The 23,654-nt window shown below is 44.3% G+C and overlaps 2 protein-coding genes and 1 non-coding gene across 3 annotated transcripts; 1 reads left to right on the top strand and 2 right to left on the bottom strand.

Annotated features, from left to right (window-relative positions):
• Positions 1-8,810: 8,810 nt before the first annotated feature.
• LOC112794902 (uncharacterized) lies at positions 8,811-10,385 on the bottom strand. The gene is made up of 2 exons (XM_025836871.1): positions 9,308-10,385; positions 8,811-9,247 (listed from the first exon to the last, which is right to left on the bottom strand). Exons 1-2 carry the CDS (start codon positions 10,383-10,385, stop codon positions 8,811-8,813), a joined length of 1,515 nt encoding a protein of 504 aa, XP_025692656.1.
• Positions 10,386-10,440: 55 nt separating this feature from the next.
• LOC140184133 (uncharacterized) lies at positions 10,441-13,809 on the bottom strand. The gene is made up of 2 exons (XM_072234424.1): positions 11,354-13,809; positions 10,441-10,987 (listed from the first exon to the last, which is right to left on the bottom strand). The coding sequence occupies exons 1-2, from the start codon at positions 13,807-13,809 to the stop codon at positions 10,441-10,443; spliced, it is 3,003 nt and encodes a 1,000-aa protein (XP_072090525.1).
• Positions 13,810-20,066: 6,257 nt separating this feature from the next.
• On the top strand, positions 20,067-20,175 carry LOC112799507 (small nucleolar RNA R71). Its single transcript, XR_003201083.1, has one exon. It is a non-coding gene; the product is annotated as a small nucleolar RNA R71 (small nucleolar RNA).
• The last annotated feature ends 3,479 nt before the right edge of the window (positions 20,176-23,654 follow it).

Below are 23,654 nucleotides of genomic sequence, written 5' to 3'. Positions count from 1 at the left end.
CAATGAGGATGAGTTCAAGTTGAATGCTGTAAAAGCTATGCAGCATCCAGACACATATAATGACTACATGGGCGCTGACATTATTGACTCTTTGGTGGAAGAGATCAATATGACTGAAAGTCTAGAATCAGAGCTTGAGGACATCTTCAAGGATGCTCAGCCTGATCAAGAAGAACCAGAGGAAACAAAGGAATTTTCGAAAATTCCTCAGGAGGAGGATAAACCTCCCAAACCTGAACTCATACCACTACCACCATCCCTGAAGTATGCATTTCTGGGAGAGGGTGACACTTTTCCAGTGATTATAAGCTCTGCTTTAAATCCACAGGAAGAGGAAGCACTGATTCAAGTGCTAAGGACACACAAGACAGCTCTTGGGTGGTCCATAAGTGATCTTAAGGGCATTAGCCCAGCTAGATGCATGCATAAGATCCTGTTGGAGGATAATGCCAAACCAGTGGTCCAACCACAAAGGAGGCTAAATCCAGCCATGAAGGAAGTGGTGCAGAAAGAGGTCACTAAATTACTAGAGGCTGGGATTATTTATCCTATTTCTGATAACCCCTGGGTGAGCCCTGTCCAAGTTGTCCCCAAAAAGGGAGGCATGACAGTGGTTCATAATGAAAAAAATGAACTGGTTCCTACAAGAACAGTCACAGGGTGGCGTATGTGTATTGACTACAAAAGGCTCAATACAGCCACCAGAAAGGATCATTTTCCTTTACCATTCATAGATCAAATGCTAGAAAGACTAGCTGGTCATGATTATTACTTCTTTTTGGATGGCTATTCAGGTTACAACCAAATTGCAGTAGATCTTCAGGACCAGGAGAAAACAACATTTACTTGCCCTTCTGGCATGTTTGCCTACAGGAGGATGCCTTTTGGTCTGTGTAATGCTCCTGCAACCTTTTAGAGATGCATGCTATCCATCTTCTCTGATATGGTAGAGAAATTCCTGGAAGTCTTCATGGATGACTTCTCAGTATATGGAGACTCATTCAGCTCCTGTCTTAACCACCTAGCACTTGTCCTGAAAAGGTGCCAAGAGACTAACCTGGTTTTAAACTGGGAGAAATGTCACTTTATGATGACTGAAGGAATTGTCCTTGGACACAAAATTTCAAGCAGGGGAATAGAGGTGGATAAGGCAAAGGTAGAGGTAATTGAAAAATTACCACCACCTGCCAATGTTAAGGCAATCAGAAGGTTTCTGGGGCATGCAGGATTCTACAGAAGGTTCATAAAGGATTTTTCGAAAATTGCAAAACCTTTGAGCAACCTGCTAGCTGCTGACACACCATTTGTGTTTGACACACAGTGTCTGCAGGCATTTGAGACCCTGAAAGCCAAGCATGGTCACTGGCATCACAGTGTTGGGACAGAGGCATAACAAGCTTCTGCACGTCATTTATTATGCCAGCCGTGTTCTAAATGATGCACAGAAGAATTACACAACCACAGAAAAAGAATTACTTGCAGTGGTCTATGCCATTGACAAGTTTAAATCCTATCTAGTGGGATCAAAGGTGATTGTGTACACTGACCATGCTGCTCTTAAGTACTTACTCACAAAGCAAGATTCAAAACCCAGGCTTATAAGATGGGTGTTGCTTCTGCAAGAGTTTGATATAGAAATAAGAGACAGAAAAGGGACAGAGAACCAAGTAGCTGATCATCTATCCCGAATAGAACCAGTACCTGGGGCGTCCCTCCCTTCTACTGAAATCTCTGAGACTTTCTCAGATGAGCAACTCTTTGCCATTCAGGAAGCTCCATGGTTTGCAGATATTGCAAATTATAAAGCTGTAAGGTTCATACCCCAAGAGTACAGCAGAGTGCAAAGAAAGAAATTACTTTTAGATGCCAAGTACTACTTATGGGATGAGCCTTATCTCTTTAAGAGATGTGCAGACGGAATGATCCGCAGATGTGTACCCAGAGAAGAAGCACAAAGGATCCTATGGCAATGCCATGGATCACAATATGGAGGACATTTTGGAAGTGAGCGAACAGCCACTAAAGTCCTCCAATGTGGCTTCTACTGGCCTACTCTCTATAGAGATGCCCGAGAGTTGTGCGTAACTGTGACAGCTGCCAAAGAGCTGGTAACTTACCTCATGGATACGCCATGCCTCAACAAGGGATCTTAGAGATTGAGTTGTTTGATGTATGGGGAATTGACTTTATGGGTCCATTCCCACCATCATACTCAAACACTTACATTCTGGTGGCAGTGGACTATGTATCTAAATAGGTAGAAGCAATTGCCACACCCACTAATGATACTAAAACCATACAAAAATTCCTCCAGAAACACATCTTCAGCAGATTTGGTGTTCCCAGAGTCATAATCAGTGATGGGGGTACTCATTTCTGCAATAAACATCTTTACTCCGCTATGGTCCGATATGGAATTAGCCACAAAGTGGCTACCCCGTATCATCCACAGACAAATGGGCAAGCTGAAGTCTCTAACAGAGAGCTAAAAAGAATCCTAGAACGGACTGTAATGGCCCGAAGAAAGGATTGGGCAAGGAGCTTGGATGATGCTCTGTGGGCATACAGAACAGCATTTAAGACCCCAATAGGAACCTCACCATACCAACTTGTGTATGGCAAGGCCTGTCATCTGCCCGTGGAACTGGAACATAAAGCCTACTGGGCAACCAGATTCCTAAACCTGGATGCTAAGTTAGCTGGTGAAAAGAGATTACTCCAGCTAAATGAGCTAGATGAATTTAGACTCAGTGCCTTTGAAAATGCAAAGATTTATAAGGAAAAGGCAAAGAAGTGGCATGACAAGAAGTTCTCATCCAGAGTCTTTGAGCCAGGACAAAAAGTTCTGCTCTTCAACTCTAGGCTCAGATTGTTCCCAGGAAAACTTAAATCCCGATGGAGGGGTCCGTATGTGATTACAGGAGTGTCACCATATGGATATGTTGAGCTTCAGGATATTGATTCTGACAAAAAGTTCATTATTAATGGACAGAGGATCAAGCATTATCTTGAAAGCAATTTTGAGCAGGAATGCTCAAAACTGAGGCTGGAATGATCCTCAGTAAAGGTCCAGCTAAAGACAATAAAGAAGCGCTTGCTGGGAGGCAACCCAGTTATTAGCAGGTTATATGTTTTATTTCTACAAGGGCAATTATCAAAATTGAAGGAATTCACAAAGTTACAGAAGGATTCAGTGCAAAAAGCAGAGAAAAAGAGCTTACTGGCGAAAAAATGCCAATAAGGGGTACTTTGGGCGTTAAACGCCAGAATGGGCACCATTCTGGACGTTTAACGCCAGTAAGGGTGCCATTTTGGGCGTTAAACGCCAGAATGGGCACCATTCTGGTCGTTTAACGCCAGGTGTGCAGCATCCTGGGCGTTTAACAAAACGCCCAGTGACAAAGGGGATTCTGGCGTTTAACGCCAGCCAGGTACCCTGGCTGGGCGTTAAACGCCCACAATGGCTAGCAAATGGGCGTTAAACGCCAAAATGGATGCCATTCTGGGCGTTTAACGCCAGAAAGGTGGGGGACAGAGATTTTGCTTTCTGCTTAATTTTTTTCAAACTTTCCTTTTTTGAACCATACTTTTCTACACAAACACATTTCAAACTTTCATCATTTATCCTCAAATCTTCAAAAAAAAAAATTAAAATCAGTCTTCAAATCTCTCTCAAATCCTTCCCAAATCTTGTTCAAAAACTCAACTTTCTCTCAAATTCTTTCCATATCTTCTCAAATCTCCTTCCAAGTTTTTGAAATCTCTCCTCCCCCCTTATAAATACACGTTCGGCCTCCCTATTCCCCCACACCATTCGAATTTGCTCTTCTCCTCTCTCTCCTCTTTCCTTTCTTTTGCTTGAGGACAAGCAAACCTCTAAGTTTGGTGTGCTTTTCCATGATCACTAAGCCAAGATTCATCAAGATCATGACTCCTAAGGGAAAACAAACCAATTTAAGAGGAAAGAAAGAGAATAATCCAAAGAATCTTTGGAATCAAGAGAAGTTCTTAACCAAAGAACATGAAGACCATTATCATAAAATAATGGGTCTGAGGTCAGTGATCCCGGAAGTCAAATTCGATCTGAAAGAAGATGAATATCCGGGGATCCAAGAGCAAATTCGAAACAGAGGATGGGAAGTTCTAACCAATCCTGAGATAAAGGTTGGAAGAAATATGGTTCAGGAATTCTACTCAAATCTGTGGCTAACAGATAAGCAGAGAATGACTGGAACTGCTTTCCATACTTACAGAACCATGGTCAGAGGGAAAGTTATCTACTTCCATCTGGACAAAATAAGAGAAATCTTCAAATTGCCTCAACTGCAAGATGATCCTGAATCCTTTAATAGGAGAATGGTGAGAGCAGATAAAGGGTTGGATCAAGTTCTAGAGGACATATGCCTCCCTGGAACTAAGTGGATAACCAATTCAAAGGGTGTCCCAAACCAACTCAAGAGGGGAGACCTCAAACCAATTGCAAAAGGTTGGCTAGACTTTATTGGGCGTTCCATATTGCCCACTAGCAACCGTTCTGAGGTCACTATCAAGAGAGCAGTGATGATTCATTGCATTATGCTTGGAAAAGAAGTGGAGGTTTATCATCTAATTGCTTGTGAGATCTACACAATTGCAAATAAGAATTCCACTGAAGCCAAACTGGCTTACCCAATCTTGATCTCCTTGCTCTGTAAAGAGGCTGGGGTAAAGATGGGAGTAGATGAATTCATACCCATTGAACATTCAATCACCAAGAAGTCAATGGAAGGACAAATACAAGACAACTCTATCAAGAAGAGGGCGCAGGAGTTCCTCCCTGAATTTCCTGAAATTGACTACTGGGCCGGCCTAGAAGCGCCTATCACCAAGTTGCAAGAGACTATGGAGCAACTTAAGGAAGAACAGCAGAATCAGAACTGCATGCTTTGCAAATTGCTGAAGGAACAAGAAAAGCAAGGGCGTGAACTTCAAGAGTTGAAATGCCAAAAGCTCTCCTCTCAAGTTGAGGGAGCATCCGCTTCTCAAAATCAAGGTTGTTGAGTCCTAACTCTGTGATAACCTCTATCATTAGGAGCCTATTTAAATTTTTATTTTCTATTCCTACTAGTCTTATCTTATATCTATTTTTGAGTCTTGTTCTTAATTCATAATTAATAAAATTTAAAGTTCATGCCTTAAAGCTATGAATGTCCTATGAATCCATCACCTCTCTTAAATGAAAAGTGCTTTAATCAAAAAAGAACAAGAAGTACAGGATTTTGAATTTATCTTTGAAACTAGTTGAATTAGTTTGATGTGGTGACAATGCTTTTTGTTTTCTGAATGAATGCTTGAACAGTGCATATGTCTTTTGAATTTGTTATTGTTCGGTAGTCGGTTTCCGGACAGGTCGGGTGAGCAGGTGAGATAGTGGGAACGCCTCTACGATCATGCTGGAACTGGTCTTGCCGAGTAGCCGGGTTTAGGTTGCAGGAGAATGAAGGGGGTGCCACCTGCAAAAACACTCCGACGCTCTTGTCAGCAATGTGCAGGCGGGAAGGTGGTTAAATGAAAGGGGATTACGTACCTTGGGGAAGGGCAGGTCCTTCCCTATTTAAACTGTGTCAGAGGTGGGCCCAGAGGGGACGAGCCCACTTTCCACGAAGATTCCCCCCAGCTGTGTTAGGGGAATGGTGAGGACGCGTGTCCAGGTGTCGTGGCGAACGCTGAGAGCTCGACCGCTCGGGTCGGGTTCTCGATGGGTCGGGCCGACCCGTACGTGACTTGGGCCAGACCGTAACAGTGCCCCCACGCGCCGATAATCAGCCGTATAGGCTGTTGGCGGCGAGTCTTCTATCATTGTTGTCGTTTGGTCGGCCGTTCGTGTGGGAGACGCGCTGCCCGCATGCGTGTCCGTTCGTGGTTCGGGCCGTTCCTTTGTCGCCTCGTTTCTCGCGCGGGGCATTAAATGCCCATAAAAGATTGAAAAATCCCGTGTGTGCAAAGACGATTCTGCCCCCAGGTCTTTCGCGCTTCCACTAGAGCGGTTTTGAACAGTTTTATGTTTCTGTTCTTCTTCCATTTACTTTGCTTTCCTGATCATACTGCCCATTCGTCCTTCCTTCGCTCTCATCACACAAAGGTTGTTTCCATTGCTCTAGTGTGCTTCGTCCTTATTTGAACTTCCTCAATTCATCCAGGTAACTACTTCTTTTTCCTTTCACTTTGATGAGTGTTTGCATGTCTGCCATGATTATTTTTCCTGTGCTTGCTCTTTTCTTGTTGTTCATGGGCGCATTTTTGTGGATGCACTTCCTTTTTCTTTTGTTGATCGTGGTGTGTCATAGGGGGTTTATGTTTTTGTTTTGGTCTTGGTTTGTTTGGTCCCCCCTGTGGTCACGGCACGAGGGATTTCTTAGGGTCTTTCCCGGATTCCGGCCTCACGGACTAACCGCGCGGTGCCCCCACTGTAGGTATGCCTCGTGTCGTTAGCCGAGCTTCAAGCTCTGCCGCGGGTTATGACCCGTATGCGTGGGTGGTTTCCGACCTCAGGAACTCTCCCAATCAGATGGGTGAGGAGGAGCTAACGGAGTTTCGTCAGGCCGAATATCTCTGTGGGGGTACCGACGAGGAGGCGAACTATGATGTTTATGTCCCCGCCCCTCACGAGCGGCTTTATGAAATTAATTTCAATGCCCCCCGGGTTGCCGATTGGATCTGGTTTTATAAGGCCATGTTCACTCAGGTTGGGGTCCGCATCCCCTTTTCCCCCTTTCAAATGAGCCTCCTAAACCGGATTTCCGTGGCACCGTCTCAATTGCACCTGAACAGCTGGGCATCCATTCGCTGCTTCGAGATGGTGTGCGAGTACTTAGAGCTACCGATCTCTGTTGACGTCTTCCTCTTTTTCTTTAATCTAACTAACCCTTCAAAGGAGGGGAAACACAAGAAAGGGTTCATGTCCTTCCGGTCTGCCCAAGGCCGGAGAATCTTTGGCTTGTTCGAGGACTCCTAACATGGGTTCAAGGACAAGTACTTTAAGGTCCGCCCGGTTAAGGGTCATCACCCTTTTTGGTTATCTTTGGAAAAGGAGCGCCTCATCCCGACGTATTGGAGTTTCGGGGCGGGGTCTAATCCTTTTATCAAAGTTACTTATAAAGGGATGTCGACCGTGGATCGGCGGATAGCCGACATTTTGTGGGCGGTTCTTGGGAGGAATAATGTGAATCCTCATCTCCTCATGGGTAACCGGGAGGCCGCCCGAGATTATATCTGTGAGTTCTCTTGTCGTGTAGTCGCTTGTTTGAATTTTCCTTTGCTGCTTCCATTAACTTGTTCATTTTTCAATTTGTTCTGCAGTGGGGCTTTCTGCCGAAGTGACCGGCATGGATAACTTATATCAAACCTTTCTTCAGGATGACGAGGGTGAGGAGACCGGAGGACAGCAGGTGACGGTTCCTCCGGAAGTGCCTCCTCCTGAAGTCGACGCGTCTGCTAAAGTTGCCACTCCTACTTCCGCAACCCCAATTCCTCCCGAGGTTCCAATTCCCGGGCACTCGTCCTCTTCTCGCCGGGAGGAGGAGGAAGAATTGTCCGTCATCCCCACCCCCAAGAGACAGAGGTCGCAGTCTAGTCCCAAGGGGGTTTTGACTGTCATGGAAAGGAATTTTGATGCCGGGACCTTCATAGATGCCCAGCTGCTTCCGGGCACGGAGGATCATTTCCATGGCACCGACCTCTCGGGGCAGGCTCGGTGGATGTACCGTACCCTTCTTCATGGCGCGGCCATAGCCCGAAAGGCTGAGTTTGAGCTTTCCGGTATGGCCTCGCTTCGTCGGAAGCTTGAGTCTGCGGTTGATGCCAATAAAAAGTACAAAACCCAAGTAAAAATGCTTCATGATCAGTTGGTTGAAGCGGGGAACAAGCTTGACGCCGCCCAGAAAAAGACTGCTTTAGCCGAGGAGAAATTGAAAACTGCCGACGCCTCCGTGTCCCGTTTGACGGAGCAAGAGCTGACCTTGAAGAGCCAGCTGAGCGCTGCGCAAGGTCGGGTGTCCGCTCTGGAGAAAGAGCGGGACGAAGCGGAGGCGGCTGCAAAGGCTGCCCGGGAGGAGGCCGAGTTGTTCAAACGAAAGCACAAGGAAGTCAAGGAGCAGGGCAAGAATGCGATTTTCATGACTGAAGAGGCCCTCAAAGCTCAGGTGAAGATCGTTTCTCCGGACTTCGATGTGTCGGCGATCGGAGTTTTCAAGACCATTAAGGATGGTAAAGTTGTTGATATGCCGAAGAAGTGATGTTTGTACTATTTGAACTTCTTTTTGTTGAACCTTTGTATTGCGACTTTGGTGCCCGTTAATGGGTTTGTGGGCTCGTTTGCCCGTAAGTTTAACTTCTTGTTTTATTCGTTGTTGATTTACTTCGCGTTTCCGTTTACTCGCGTTGGCCGTTTATGGCGTGCGTTCTTGTTATGGTCGTTCACCGTGTTTTTTGAACTGAGGGGCTCCCGGGGTGATCAGTCCCGAGGCCGCGTATCATCATTCTCATAGTGGTCGCTCAAAAAGTTAGAAATTAGAAAATAACATAGGCAAATATAGCATGTAGAAATTGGGCAGGTTCAATCATTGTAACAAAGACACTGAAGTGCTATTACAAAATAGATGGCTTATGAATAGAACCTCCTTAAGTTATCCGCATTCCATGTCCTCGGGACCTCCTTGCCATTGAGTCTTTCTAGTTTGTATGCTCCTCTTCCGATTACCTCCTTGACTCGATATGGTCCCTCCGAGTTCGCCGCTAGTTTGCCTTCTCCCGGGGTAGACGGGCCGATGTCGTTACGCCTCAGGACGAGGTCGTTTTCTTCGAACTTTCTTTTGAGTGCTTTGGCATTGTAGCGTAAGGCCATTCTTTGTTTTAGCGCTGCTTCTGCCAGATGGGCCATTTCCCTGGTTTCTTCTATCAGGTCTTTCTCGACGGCTTCCTCTACTCCCTCCAGGAGTAACCGTGGACTCGGCTCTCTGATCTCTACAGGTATCACTGTGTCTGACCCGTAGGTTAGTCGAAAAAGGTGTCTCTTTAGTGGAGGATTGCTCGGTTGTTCGGTAGGACCAGAGGACCGAGGCTAGCTCGTCGGCCCAAGCGCCTTTCTTGCCATCCAGCCTCTTCTTGAGCCCTTGCAGGATGATCTTATTTGCGGACTCGACCTGCCCGTTTGTCTGCGGGTGCTCTACCGAGGAGAATCTCCGCCTTATGCCCAGGCCGGTGAGGAACTCTGTGAACTTTTTGTCGGTGAATTATGTCCCGTTGTCCGAGATGACGACTTCCGGGATACTGAATCGTGTTATGACTTGTCTCCACATGAATTTCCTGCAATTGGACGAGGATATGCTGGCCAGCGGTTCGGCCTCTATCCACTTTGTGTAGTAGTCGATAGCGACTATGAGGTACTTGACTTGTCCCGGGCCGACGGGAAAAGGTCCTAAGAGATCGACTCCCCACTGCAAGAATGGTCGAGAGGCCGTTAGCAAGCTGAGCTCAGAGGCGGGTGCACGATGAAAGTTGGCATTTTCTTGGCACTTGACACACTTCTTAACGAATTCCTTGGAGTCAGCCATCATCGATGGCCAGTAATATCTAGCTCGGATTAGCTTCCTCGCTAGGGCTTTGCCTCCTATATGGTGGCCGCAGCATCCTTCATGGACTTCCCTGAGGACGTAATCCGTCTGGTCGGGGTGTAAACACTTCAGTAGGGGATGATTGAATCCCTTCCTGAAAAGCTGACCCTGGATGATGGCGTATCTGGCGGCTTCCCTTCTTAACTTTTTGGCATCTTTTTCGTTGTCGGGGAGCTTGCTGTTTTCTAAGAAGTCGATGATGGGATCCAACCAGGAGGGGCTTAGCTTCGAGAGGTGTAATGTGACTGCTGGCTCCTTCAACTTTCCTTGGATTAGAGACCGGTTACCCTCTCCCGGTTTGGTGCTAGCCAACTTTGACAAGAGATCTGCCCGTGTGTTCCTTTCTCTCGGGACGTGCTGGATCGTGACTTCTTCAAACTTTCGGCTCAAGTCCTTGACTTTTTCCAAGTATTTCTGTAGCAGTGAGTCCCTAGCTTGATAACTTCTGTTTACTTGGGAGGTGACGATTTGCGAATCGCTGCATATCTCCAACCTTGTTGCCCCGACCTCTGCTGCTAAGGTTAAGCCTCCTATAAGGGCTTCGTACTCTGCTTGGTTGTTTGAAACGGGAAAATCGAACTTAATTGACTGTTCGTATACGACTCCAGCCGGGCTTTCCAGGATAATCCCGGCACCCCCGAACGTCTGGTTGGAGGCTCCGTCTACATGGAGCTTCCACCGTGTGTTCGTGTCTTCGACCAGATCCCCCGCTACTTCCACTAGAAAATCCGCCATCTCCTGCGCTTTGATGGCTTGCCGGGGTTCGTATCGTATGTCGTATTGAGAGAGTTCAATCGACCAGGTCATCATTCTCCCCGCCAAGTCGGGTTTTTGGAGCACTTGCCGGATCCCCTGATCCGTTCTTACGACGATCTGGTAACTTTGGAAGTATTTCTTCAATCTCCTTGAAGAGGTCAGGAGTGCCAGCTAACTTCTCCAATTTGTTATATCTTAGCTCTGCCCCTTGTAAGGCCCTGCTGACAAAATAGACTGGTTGTTGTGTCCGTCCTTCTTCTCGTACCAAAACTGAGGCCAAGGCTTCTCCTGTTATGGCGATGTACAGGTATAACGGCTCCCCTTCTTTTGGCTTCCCGAGGACAGGTGGTGCCGCCAGGATTTCTTTAAAATGCTGAAAGGCTTCCTCGCATGCGGGTGTCCATTCGAACGCCATTCCTCTCTTCATGAGATTGAAGAAAGGTAGGGCCTTTGTTGCCGACGCTCCGAGAAAACGTGATAATGAGGCCAGCCGACCTGCCAACCTTTGGACGTCCTTGATACTGCCTGGGCTCTTCATTTGGAGTATCGCCTGACACTTCTCCGGGTTGGCTTCTACCCCTCTTTAGGTTATCATGAATCCGAGGAACTTCCCAGCTTCCACAGCAAAAGCACACTTTAGGGGATTCAGCCTCATACCGTGTTGCCTGAGGGACGCGAATACACTCGCCAGGTCGTTCAAAAGGTCGTCAGGTCGTGTTGTTTTTGCGAGGATGTCATCCACGTAGACTTCAACTGTCTTCCCTATGAGGTCGTGGAATATCCTATTCATCAGCCTCTGGTATGTTGCTCCCGCATTTTTTAGGCCGAATGGCATCACCTTATAGCAGAAAGTTCCTCCTGGCGTTATGAACGCCGTCTTGTCTTCGTCTAGACGGTGCATCGGTATCTGGTTGTAGCCGGAGTAGGCGTCCATGAAACTTAAATACCGGTATCCCGCCGCAGCGTCGACGAGTGCATCTATGTTAGGGAGGGGGAAGCAATCCTTGGGACATGCTTTGTTAAGGTCAGAATAGTCTACGCACATTCTCCACTTGCCGTTGTGCTTTTTCACCAACACTACATTTGAGAGCCATGTAGAGTAGTCTACTTCCCGTATGAAGCCTGCTTCTAGGAGGCTGGCCGTCTGCCTGGCCACCTCCTCTGCTCTCTCCGCCGACATCTTTCTCCTCCGTTGGGCCACTGGGCATGCTTCCGCCTTGACGGCTAGATGATGCGAGATGATTTTTGGGTCTATGCCCGGCATGTCGGCCGGAGTCCAGGCAAACAAGTCCTTGTTGGCTCTTATCATTTCGACCAAAGGCTCCTTCAACTCGTGCGGGAGGTTCTTGTTAACGAACGTGAATCTTTCCTCTTCGTCACCGATTCTAAACTTCTCTAGATCCCCTTCTGGTTCCGGTCTAGGCTTGTCGTCTACTCTGGCATCTAGGTCGGCTAGGAACACACCGGACGCCTCCTTGGACTTCTTTCTAAGGGAGAGGCTGGCATTGTCACAAGCGACCGCCGTCTCAAGGTCTCCTCTTATGGTCCCTATGGATCCGTCGTCGGTAACGAATTTCATGATTAGCCGCTTTGTGTTGATTATGGCCTCGAAATCATTGATCGTTTTTCTTCCCAGAATGATATTATAGGCGGTGGAGTCTCGGAGGATCACGAACTCGGCCATCGCCGATCTCCTGTCCTGGGATTGTCCTACTGAGATTGGCAGGGATATTATTCCGTCTGGTTTGATGAAGTGGTCGCCCAATCCAATGACCCCGTGTTGGTGAGTCGTTAGATCGGCATCCTTTAATCCCAGCGCATCGAACACGTTGCGGAACATGATATTCGAGTCCGCTCCCGTGTCGACAAGGATGCGCTTGACGAGACCGGTCCCTACTCGGGCCGTTATGACCATGGGTGGGTTTTCCGGGACGTCGTCGAACCATTGGTCTTCTGGGCCGAAAGAAATGAATGGAGGCTTCTTAGAGTTTCGCGTCGATGAGGAGGAGATCGACAATATCTTTGTGTCCTTCTTGTGTGCGGATCTGGATCTTGGTGTGGCATTTTTGGCCGTTACTACGTTTACCACAGTGAGGCTGTGCTCTCCGCCTTCTGGCTCTTGTCGCCGTTTTGCCGAGCGGGTTTTGCCTTCTTCGTCTTGGTCGCGGTAGCACCTCCTTGGCTCCCTGATTAGGTGGGAGAAGGCCGCTAGTTTTCCTTCCCTTATCGCTTGTTCCAGTGCATCTTTCAGGTCAAAACAATCCTGCGTTAGGTGGCCATAACCCTTGTGGTAGTCACAATAAAGGTTTTTGTTCCCTCCAGTACGGTCCTTGAGTGGTCGGGGCTTCGGCAGGATTCCTTTCTCGGCTATTTGTTGGTAAACTTCCGCGACGGGGAGAGCGAGCGGAGTGTAGTTGGTGAATTTCCCGATTCGGGGGAATGTCCTCGGTGCCTTACTTAGCGCCTCTTCCCTAGCTTGTCCTTTTGGCCTTTCCCCGTTGCCCTGTTGTCGGGTTTGATTATAAATGGACTGCCGTTTGTTGGCGGCTACGACTCGGCTGACTTCCTCGTCGTTTATGTATTCTTTGGCTACCGTCTGGATCTCATGCATTGTCCAAACCGGTTTCGTGGTGAGATGTTTTCGGAAGTTCTCGTTGAGGAGGCCGTTTGTTAGGCAAAGACTGGCCACCGAGTCGGTTAGGCCATCGATTTCCAAGCATTCATCGTTGAACCGATCTAGGTATCTCCTGGTCGGCTCTCCTTGTCTCTGGGTTACCCCTAGAAGGTTGATGGGGTGTTTTGCCTTTGCTATCCGTGTTGTAAATTGGGCCAGGAATGCACGGCTGATGTTCGAAAAGCTGTAGATGGATCCTTGCGGGAGGCCGTTAAACCACCTGATCGCTGGCCCCACTAAGGTTACTGGGAAGGCACGGCATCTTACCTCGTCCCCCACTCCCTCGAGATTCATCCTGGCCTCAAAGGCCGTGAGGTGTTCTAGAGGGTCTTGAGTTCCGTCGTACCTCATGTCCGTTGGTTTGTCGAAGTGTTTCGGCAACCGGACCTCGAGGATAGATTGGTGGAATGGGGTGGCGCCCATTATCACAGGTTGTCGTGTTCTCTCGGATCTCCTTTCCTCGTCTTCGCGACCTCTTGTCTCTCGGCGGGTTAGCCTGCCCCGGGAGTAGATGATCGTGTCGTTTCGTCTTCTCAGGATAGGAGACTCCTCCCGCGTGCTCTCCGCTTCCGTTCGGGATGCGGGTGTACGCCGCGGGCGGCTTCGGTGAGAGTCTTCCTCCTCGCTTCCGGGGGACGTGGTATAGCTGGGATCGGTAGTTCGTTCGTCCCGCTCCCGGTCGGCCAACTGTCGCTCCAAGTTCTGGACCCTGTGGCGCAGCTCCTGCATTATTATGGCGCTGTCGCCGCCTGTTCCCCCGAAGGGTCGTGCCCTCGTGTGCTGTTCTGTGTATTGTCGGGGGGACCTCCGCCGCCCCCTTAGCGAGGCGACGGAGGCTGCCCCCTCCGCTCCGGCTGCTCGGGCTTGGTCTCCGGGACCCAGCGCGACTTTCTTTTACGTCAGACTCCCCACAGACGGCGCCAATGTTCGGTAGTCGGTTTTCGGACAGGTCGAGTGAGCAGGTGAGATAGTGGGAACGCCTCTACGATCATGCTAGAACTGGTCTTGCCGAGTAGCCGGGTTTAGGTTGCAGGAGAATGAGGGGGGTGCCACCTGCAAAAACACTCCGACGCTCTTGTCAGCAATGTGCAGGCGGGAAGGTGGTTAAATGAAAAGGGATTACGTACCTTGGGGAAGGGCAGGTCCTTCCCTATTTAAACTGTGTCAGAGGTGGGCCCAGAGGGGACGAGCCCACTTTCCACGAAGATTCCCCCCAGCTGTGTTAGGGGAATGGTGAGGACGCGTGTCCAGGTGTCGTGGCGAACGCTGAGACCTCGACCGCTCGGGTTGGGTTCTCGATGGGTCGGGCCGACCCGTACGTGACTTGGGCCAGACCGTAACAGTTATTTTAAGAATGTTAAACTTGTTGGCTCTTGAAAGAATGAGGGAAAAGGAGAACTATTATTGAGGATCTGAAAAATCATCAAATTGATTCTTGAAGCAAGAAAAAGCAGTGATTCAAAAAAAACAAAAAAAAAAAACGAAAAAAATAGAAAAGAAAGAAAAGAAAGAAAAAAAAAGAAATAAAGTTGTGATCCAATACAAAAAGAGTGTGCTTAAGAACCCTGGACACCTCTAATTGGGGACTCTAGCAAAGCTGAGTCACAATCTGAAAAGGTTCACCCAAGTATGTGTCTGTGGCATGTATGTATCCGGTGGTAATACTGGAAGACAGAGTGCTTTGGGCCACAGCCAAGACTCATACACTAGCTATGTTCAAGAATCATTATACTTAACTAGGAGAATCAATAACACTATCTGAGTTCTGAGTTCTTATAGATGCCAATCATTCTGAACTTCAAAGGATAAAGTGAGATGCCAAAACTGTTCAGAAGCAAAAAGCTATTAGTCCCGCTCATCTAATTGGAGCTAAGTTTCCTTGATATTTTGGAGTCTATAGTATATTCTCTTCTTTTTATCCTACTTTGATTTTCAGTTGCTTGGGGACAAGCAACAATTTAAGTTTGGTGTTGTGATGAGCGGATAATTTGTACGCTTTTTGGCATTGTTTTTAGTATGTTTTTAGTATGATCTAGTTTGTTTTTAGTATATTTTTATTAGTTTTTAGTTAAAATTCACTTTTCTGGACCTTACTATGAGTTTGTGTGTTTTTCTGTGATTTCAGGTATTTTCTGGATAAAATTGAGGGTCCTGAGCAAAAATCTGATTCAGAGGCTGAAAAGGACTGCAGATGCTGTTGGATTCTGACCTCCTTGTACTCGAAGTGGATTTTCTGGAGCTACAGAAGCCCAATTGGCGCGCTCTCAACGGCGTTGGAAAGTAGACATCCTGGGCTTTCGAGCAATGTATAATAGTCCATACTTTGCCCGAGATTTGATAGCCCAAACCGGCGCTGCAAATCAGCTTCAGAATTCCCAGCGTTTAACGCTGGAACTGGCATAAAAATTGGAGTTAAACGCCCAAACTGGCATAAAAGCTGGCGTTTAACTCCAGAAAAAGTCTCTACACATGAAAGCTTCAATGCTCAGCCCAAGCACACACTAAGTGGACCCAGAAGTGGATTTTTACGTCATTTACTCATTTCTGTATACCATAGGTTACTAGTTCACTATTAATAGGATCTTTTGACATTGTATCTGTACCTCATGACACTCTACACGTTTCTCATTGTATCTTTTACAGCATGAGTCTCTAAACCCCATGGTTGGGGGTGAGGAGCTCTGCTGTGTCTTGATGGATTAATGCAATTACTACTGTTTTTCATTCAATCACGCTTGCTTTTATTCTAAGATATCACTTGTTCCTAAACTTGATGAATGTGATGATCCGTGACACTCATCATCATTCTCACCTATGAACGTGTTCCTGACAACCACCTCCATTCTACCTTAGATTGAGTAGATATCTCTTGGATTCCTTAATCAGAATCTTCGTGGTATAAGCTAGGATTGATGGTGGCATTCAAGAGAATCCGGAAGGTCTAAACCTTGTCTGTGGTATTCTGAGTAGGATTCAATGATTAAATGACTGTGACGAGTTTCAAACTCCTGAAGGCTGGGCGTTAGTGACAGACGCAAAAGAATCACTGGATTCTATTCCAACCTGATTGAGAACCGACAGATGAATAGCCGTGCCATGACAGGGTGCGTTGAACATTTTCACTGAGAGGATGGGAGGTAGCCATTGACAACGGTGAAACCCTACATACAGCTTGACATGGAAGGAGCCTTGTGTGCTTGAAGAAGAAGACAGTAGGAAAGCAGAGATTCAGAAGATGGAGCATCTCCAAAACCTCATCCTGTTCTCCATTACTGCAAAACAAGTACTTATTTCATGTTCTTTTACTTTTCACAATCAACCCTGATAATTATTGATATCCTGACTAAGAGTTACAAGATAACCATAGCTTGCTTCAAGCCGACAATCTTCGTGGGATCGACCCTTACTCACGTAAAGTATTACTTGGACGACCCAGTGCACTTGCTGGTTAGTTGTGCGGAATTGCAAAGTGTGATTGCAATTTCGTGCACCACTTGTCCTCATCAATAAGGATGTCTCCTTCTATGATAACTCCAGCTGAGTAGTATAGATGGCAAATAAGATGAGGAAAAGCTAGCCTTGTTAAGGTAGAGGGCTTTTCGGCTATTTTGTAGAATTCAAGGGAGATGACTTCATGAACTTCTACTTCCACTCCAATCATGATGCTATGGATCATGATGGCCCGATCCACAGTAACTTTGAATCGGTTGCTAGTGGGGATGATGGAGCGTTGGATGAACTCCAACCATCCTCTAGCCACAGGCTTGAGGTCCAGTCTTCTTAATTGAACCGGCTTGCCTTTGGAGTCTCTTTTCCATTGAGCTCCTTCACACATATGTCCATAAGGACTTGGTCCAACCTTTGATCAAAGTTGACCCTGCTTGTGTAGGGGCGTGCATCTCCTTGCATCATGGGCAAGTTAAACACCAACCTTATATTTTTCGGATTGAAATCTAAGTATTTCCCCCGAACCATTGTAAGATAATTCTTTGGATTCGGGTTCACACTTTGATTATGGTTCCTAGTGATCCATGCATTGGCATAGAACTTTTGAACTATTAAGATTCTAATTTGTTGAATGGGGTTGGTCAGAACTTCCCAACTTCTTCTTTGGATCTCATGTCGGATCTCCGGATATTCATTTTTCTTGAGTTTGAAAGGGACCTCAGGGATCACCTTCTTCTTGGCCACAACATCATAGAAGTGGTCTTGATGGGCTTTAGAGATGAATCTCTCCATCTCCCATGACTCGGAGGTGGAAGCTTTTGTCTTCCCTTTTCCTTTTCTAGAGGTTTCTCCGGCCTTAGGTGCCATAGGTGGTTATGGAAAAAAAACTATGCTTTTACCACACCAAACTTAGAATATTGCTCGCCCTCGAGCAAGAGAAGAAAGAATAGATGAAGAAGAAGAAAATATGGAGGAGAGGGAGAGAGGGATGTGTTTCGGCCAAGGAGGAGAAGAGAGGGTTGTGTTGTGTGAAAATGAAGAAGAATGGAGGGGTTTATACAGTGGAGGGAGAGGGAGTAGGTTCGGCTATTTAGGGTGGGTTTGGGTGGGAAAGAGATTTTGAATTTTGAAGGTAGGTGGGGTTTATGGGGAAAAGTGGAAGGATGTGAGTGGTGAAGAGGTGATGGGGAAGAGAGATTGAGGTGATTGGTGAAGGGTTTTGGGGAAGAGTGTTATTGGATTGTGTGAAGAGGAGAGAAGGTGAGTTGAGGTAGGTGGGGATCCTGTGGGGTCCACAGATCCTGATGTGTCAAGGATTTACATCCCTGCACTAATGAGGCGTGTAAAATGCCCTTTTCATGCAATCCTGACGTTCAACGCCAGATTGATGCTTGTTTCTGGCATTGAACGCCAGCTTCATGCTTGTTTTGGGCGTTCAACGCCCATTTACAGCATGTTTCTGGCATTGAACGCCAGTTCCATACTTGTTTCTGGCGTTCAGCACCAGCTCTCCTCAGGGTGTTTTCCTGGCGTTTAAATGCCAAGATGTTACTTGTTTCTGGCGTTCAATGCCAGATCCATGCTCTGTTCTGGCGTTGAACGCCAGCTAGATGCTCCTTACTGGTGTTTAAATGCCAGTAAGCCCTTCCTCCAGGGTGTGCTTTTTCTTCTGCTATTTTTTATCCTGTTTTTAATTTTAATATTTATTTTGTGACTCTACATGATCATGAACCTAATAAAACATAAAAGAACAATAAAAGAAAAATAAAATAAGATAAATAAAAATTGGGTTGCCTCCCAATAAGCGCTCCTTTAATGTCACTAGCTTGACAGTGGGCTCTCATGGAGCCTCAAAGGTGATCAGGTCAATGTTGTAGACTCCCAACACCAAACTTAGAGTTTGAATGTGGGGATTCAACACCAAACTTAGAGTTTGGCTGTGGCCTCCCAACACCAAACTTAGAGTTTGATTGTGGGGGCTCTGTTTGACTCTGTACTGAGAGAAGCTTTTCATGCTTCCTCTCCATTGTTAAAGAAGAACACTCTTGGGTCTTAAACACAAGGTAGTCCCCATTCAATTGAAGGACTAATTCTCCTCTGTTAACATCTATCACAGCTCCTGTTGTGGCTAGGAAAGGTCTTCCAAGGATGATGCATTCATCCTCCTCCTTCCTAGTGTCTAAGATTATGAAATCAGTAGGGATGTAAAGGCCTTCAACCTTTACCAACACGTCCTCTACCAATCCATAAGCTTGTCTTACTGACTTGTCTTCCATTTGCAATGAGAATATGGTAGGCTGTACCTCAATGATCCCCAGCTTCTCCATTACAGAGAGTGGCATAAGATTTATGCCTAACCCTAAGTCACACAGAGCCTTTTCAAAGGTCATGGTGCCTATGATACAGGGTATTAAGAATTTACCAAAATCTTGTTTCTTTTGAGGTAAAGTTTGCTGAACCCGTGTATCTAGTTCACCAATGAGCAATGGAGGTTCACCTTCCCAAGTCTCATTACCAAACAACTTGGCATTCAGCTTCATGATAGCTCCTACATATTCAGCAACTTGCTCTCCAGTTACATCTTCATCCTCTTCAAAAGAAAAATAGTTTTCAGAGATCATGAATGGCAAAAGGAGGTTTAATGGGATCTCTATGGCCTCTATATGACCTTCAGATTCCTTTAAGTCATCAATAAGGAACTCCTTCTTGCTTGAGAGACCTCCCCTGAGGTCTTTTTCATTGGGATTCACGTCCTCTCCTTCCTCTCTAGGTTCGGCCATGTTGATTATGTCAATGGCCTTGCACTCTCTTTTTGGATTCTCTTCAGTATTGCTTGGGAGAGTACTAGGAGTAGTTTCAGTGACTTTCTTACTCAGCTGGCCCAGTTGTGCCTCCAAATTTCTGATGGAGGACCTTGTTTCACTCATGAAGCTTAAAGTGGCTTTAGACAGATCAGAGACTATATTTGTAAGTTAGAGGTGCTCTGCTCAGAATTCTCTGTCTGTTGCTGAGAAGATAATGGAAATGGCTTGCTATTGCTAAACCTATTTCTTTCACTATTATTAAAGCCTTGTTTAGGCTTTTGTTGATCCTTCCATGAGAAATTTGGATGATTTCTCCATGAGGGGTTATAGGTGTTGCCAAAGGCTTCCCCATGTAATTTACCTCTGCCATTGCAGGGTTTTCAGGATCATAAGTGTCTTCTTCAGAAGATGCCTCTTTAGTGCTGTTGGATGCATTTCGCCATCCATTCAGACTTTGAAAAATCATGTTGACTTGCTGAGTCAACATTTTGTTCTGAGCCAATCTGGCATTCAGAGCATCAATTTCAAGAACTTCCTTCCTCTGAGGCATCCCATTATTCATGGAATTCCTCTCAGAAGTGTACATGAATTGGTTATTTGCAACCATTTCAATAAGTTCCTGAGCTTCTGCAGGCGTTTTCTTTAGGTGAATGGATCCACCTGCAGAATGGTACAGTGACATCTTAGAGAACTCAGACAGACTATAATAGAATATATCTAAGATGGTCCACCCTGAAAACATGTTGGAAGGACACTTTATGGTCATCTACTTGTATCTTTCCCAAGCTTCATAGAGGGATTCACCATCTTTTTGCTTGAAGGTCTAAACATCCACTTTAAGCTTGCTCAGCTTTTGAGGAGGAAAGAATTTAACCAAGAAGGTCGTGACCAGCTTATCCCAAGAGTTGAGGCTATCCTTAGGTTGTGAGTCCAACCATGTTCTAGCTCTGTCTCTTACAGCAAAAGGGAAAATCATGAGCCTGTAGACTTCAGGATCTACTCCATTAGTCTTAACAGTCTCACAGATCTGCAATAACTCAGTTAAAAATTGGTAGGGATCTTCTGATGGAAGTCCACGAAACTTGCAATTTTGTTGCATTAGAGCAACTAGTTGAGGTTTCAGCTCAAAATTGTTTAATCCAATGGCAGGAATTGAGATGCTTCTTCCATCAAACTTGGAAGTAGGTGTAGTATAATCACCAAGCATCCTCCTTGCATTATTGTTGTTGGGTTCGGCTGCCATATCCTTATCTTGTTCAAAAATTTCAGTAAGGTTGTCTCTGGATTGTTGTAATTTAGCTTCTCTTAGTTTCCTCTTCAGAGTCCTTTCAGGTTCAGGATCAGCTTCAAAAAGAATGCCTTTTTCCTTGTTCCTGCTCATATGAGAAAGAAGAGAAAAGAAAGGAAGAGGAATCCTCTATGTCACAGTATAGAGATTCCTTTATGTTAGTAGAAGAAGAAAGGAATAGAAGAAGGAGAAGAGTTAAGAATCCAAACACAAGGGTGAAGATATGTTCAGATTCTTGAGATGAAGAGAAGTGTTAGTAAATAAATAAATAAATAGAAGAAGATGAGAGGGGGAGAATTCGAAAATTAATTTTGAAAAATGGTTAGTGATTTTCGAAAATTAAAGGAAGAATTAAAATTAAAATTAAAATTTAAAATAATTAGTTAATTAAAAGAATTTTGAAAAAGAGGGAGGTAATTTTCAAAAATTAGAGAGCTAAAATTAGTTAGGTGGTTTTGAAAAAGATAAAAAATAAACAAAAGTTAATTGGTTAGTTGAAAAAGATTTGAAAATCAATTTTGAAAAGATAAGAAGTTGGAAAAGACATTTTAAAATCAAATTTTTTGAAAAAGATAAAATTTAAAAAGATATGATAAAAAGATATGATTAAAAAGATATGGTTGGAAAAGATTTAATTTTTTTTAAATTAAAATTACTTACTTGACTAACAAGAAACTAAAAGATATGATTCTAGAATTTAAAGATTGAACCTTTCTTAACAAGAAAGTAACAAACTTCAAATTTTTGAATTGATCACATTAATTGTTAGTAAAGTTTTTGAAATTTTGAAATAGAGATAAGAAAAAGATTTTAAAATTCAAATTAAAAATTTTCGAAAAAAAGTAAGAAAAATGAAAAAGATTTGATTTTTGAAAAAGTTTTGAAAAGATAAGATTTTTAAATTTGAAAATTTGACTTGACTTATGAGAAATAGCTAAGTTTTAAAAAATTTTGACTAAGTCAACTCAAACTTTTGAAAATTAAGAGTAAAATAAGAAAAAGATTATTTTTATTTTTGAATTTTTAATGATGAGAGAGAAAAACACAAATATGACCCAAAACATGAAATTTTTGGATCAAAACACATGATGCATGCAAGAACACTATGAATGTCAAGATGAACACCAAGAACACTTTTGAATATCATGATGAACATCAAGAACATATTTTTGAAAAATTTTTGATGCAAAGAAAACATGTAAGACACCAAACTTAGAAATCTTTAATGCTTAGACACTATGAATGCAAAAATGCACATGAAAAACAATAAAAGACACAAAACAAGAAAACATCAAGATCAAACAAGAAGACTTACCAAGAACAACTTGAAGATCATGAAGAACACTATGAATGCATGAATTTTCGAAAAATGCAAGAACAAGATGAATATGCAATTAACACCAAACTTAAAATTTGACTAAAGACTCAAACAAGAAACACAAAAATAATTTAATTTTTTTTATTTTATGATTTTATTAATTTTTTTGTATTTTTTATTTTTTTTCGAAAAACATATAAGGAAAAAGAAAATAAGAAACTCAAAATTTTTAATAAGAATTCCAGGAATCTTTCAATGTTAGCCTAAAGCTCCAATCCAAGGGTTGGACATGGCTTAATGGCCAGCCAGCTTTAGGATATAAATCATGCATGCAACAGCTGATACTTCATCCAACTCCATATACATGCCTTTTATGTTGATAAGTGGAAGCCTCAATCCAAAAGAATTTGGATATGGCTTTACAGCCAGCCAGGCTTCAACATGTTACCATGAAACTCTAGAATTCATTCTTAAAAATTTAGAATAATTTTCGAAAACAAAAGGAAAAAAAATTTTGAAAGAATTTTGAAAAATATTTTTTTTTCGAAAATAAAACAAAAAGAAAATTAACTAATCTGAGCAACAAGATGAACCGTCAGTTGTCCAAACTCGAACAATCCTCGGCAACAGCGCCAAAAACTTGGTGCACAAAATTGTGATCTCTAATAATGGCATTCAACTTGGTATGTGCATTTATAACTCAGCACTTTCTTCACAACCTCGCACAACTAACCAGCAAGTGCACTGGGTCGTCCAAGTAATAAACCTTACGTGAGTAAGGGTCGATCCCACGGAGATTGTTGGTATGAAGCAAGCTATGGTCATCTTGAAATTCTCAGTTAGGCAGATAATATATGGTTATGGAATTTTCGAATAATTATAATAAATAAACAGAAAATAAAGATAGAAATACTTATGTAAATCATTGATGGGAATTTCAGATAGGCGTATGAAGATGATGTGCTCCTTCTGAATCTCTGCTTTCCTACTACCTTTATCCAATCCTTCTTACTCCTTTTCATGGCAAGCTGTACATAGGGCATCACCGTTGTCAATAGCTATATCCCATCCTCTCAGTGAAAAAGGTCTAAATGTTCTGTCACAGCACGGCTAATCATCTGTCAGTTCTCGATCATGCCAGAATAGAATCCATTGATTCTTTTGCGTTTGTCATCACGCCCAACAATCGCAAGTTTGAAGCTCGTCACAGTGATTCAATCCCTGAATCCTACTCGGAATACCACAGACAAGGTTTAGACTTTCTGGACTCTCATAAATGCCGCCATCAATTCTAGCTTATACCACGAAGATTCTGATTAAGGAATCTAAGGGATATGCGTTCGATCTAAGGTAGAACGGAAGTGGTTGTCAGTCACGAGTTCATAGGTGAGAATGATAATGAGTGTCACGGATCATAACATTCATCATGGTGAAGTGCAACGAATATCTTAGAACAGGAATAAACTGAATTGAATAGAAATAGTAGTAATTGCATTAAAACTCGAGGTACAGCAGAGCTCCACACCCTTAATCTATGGTGTGTAGAAACTCCACCGTTGAAAATACATAAGTGATGGTCCAGGCATGGCCAAATGGCCAGCCCCCAAAATGTGATATGAATTCAAAAATAAGGAGAAGGACCCCTAGTACAATTGTAAAAAGTTCTATTTATACTAGACTAGCTACTAGGGTTTACAAAAGTAAGTAATTGATGCTG

The sequence above is a fragment of the Arachis hypogaea genome, chromosome 4 (assembly GCF_003086295.3).
Source record: "Arachis hypogaea cultivar Tifrunner chromosome 4, arahy.Tifrunner.gnm2.J5K5, whole genome shotgun sequence".
In the NCBI taxonomy this organism is placed as follows: Eukaryota; Viridiplantae; Streptophyta; class Magnoliopsida; order Fabales; family Fabaceae; genus Arachis; species Arachis hypogaea.
Note: the sequence above shows the minus strand (reverse complement) of the source record. Positions and strands in the feature narration are given on the sequence as shown.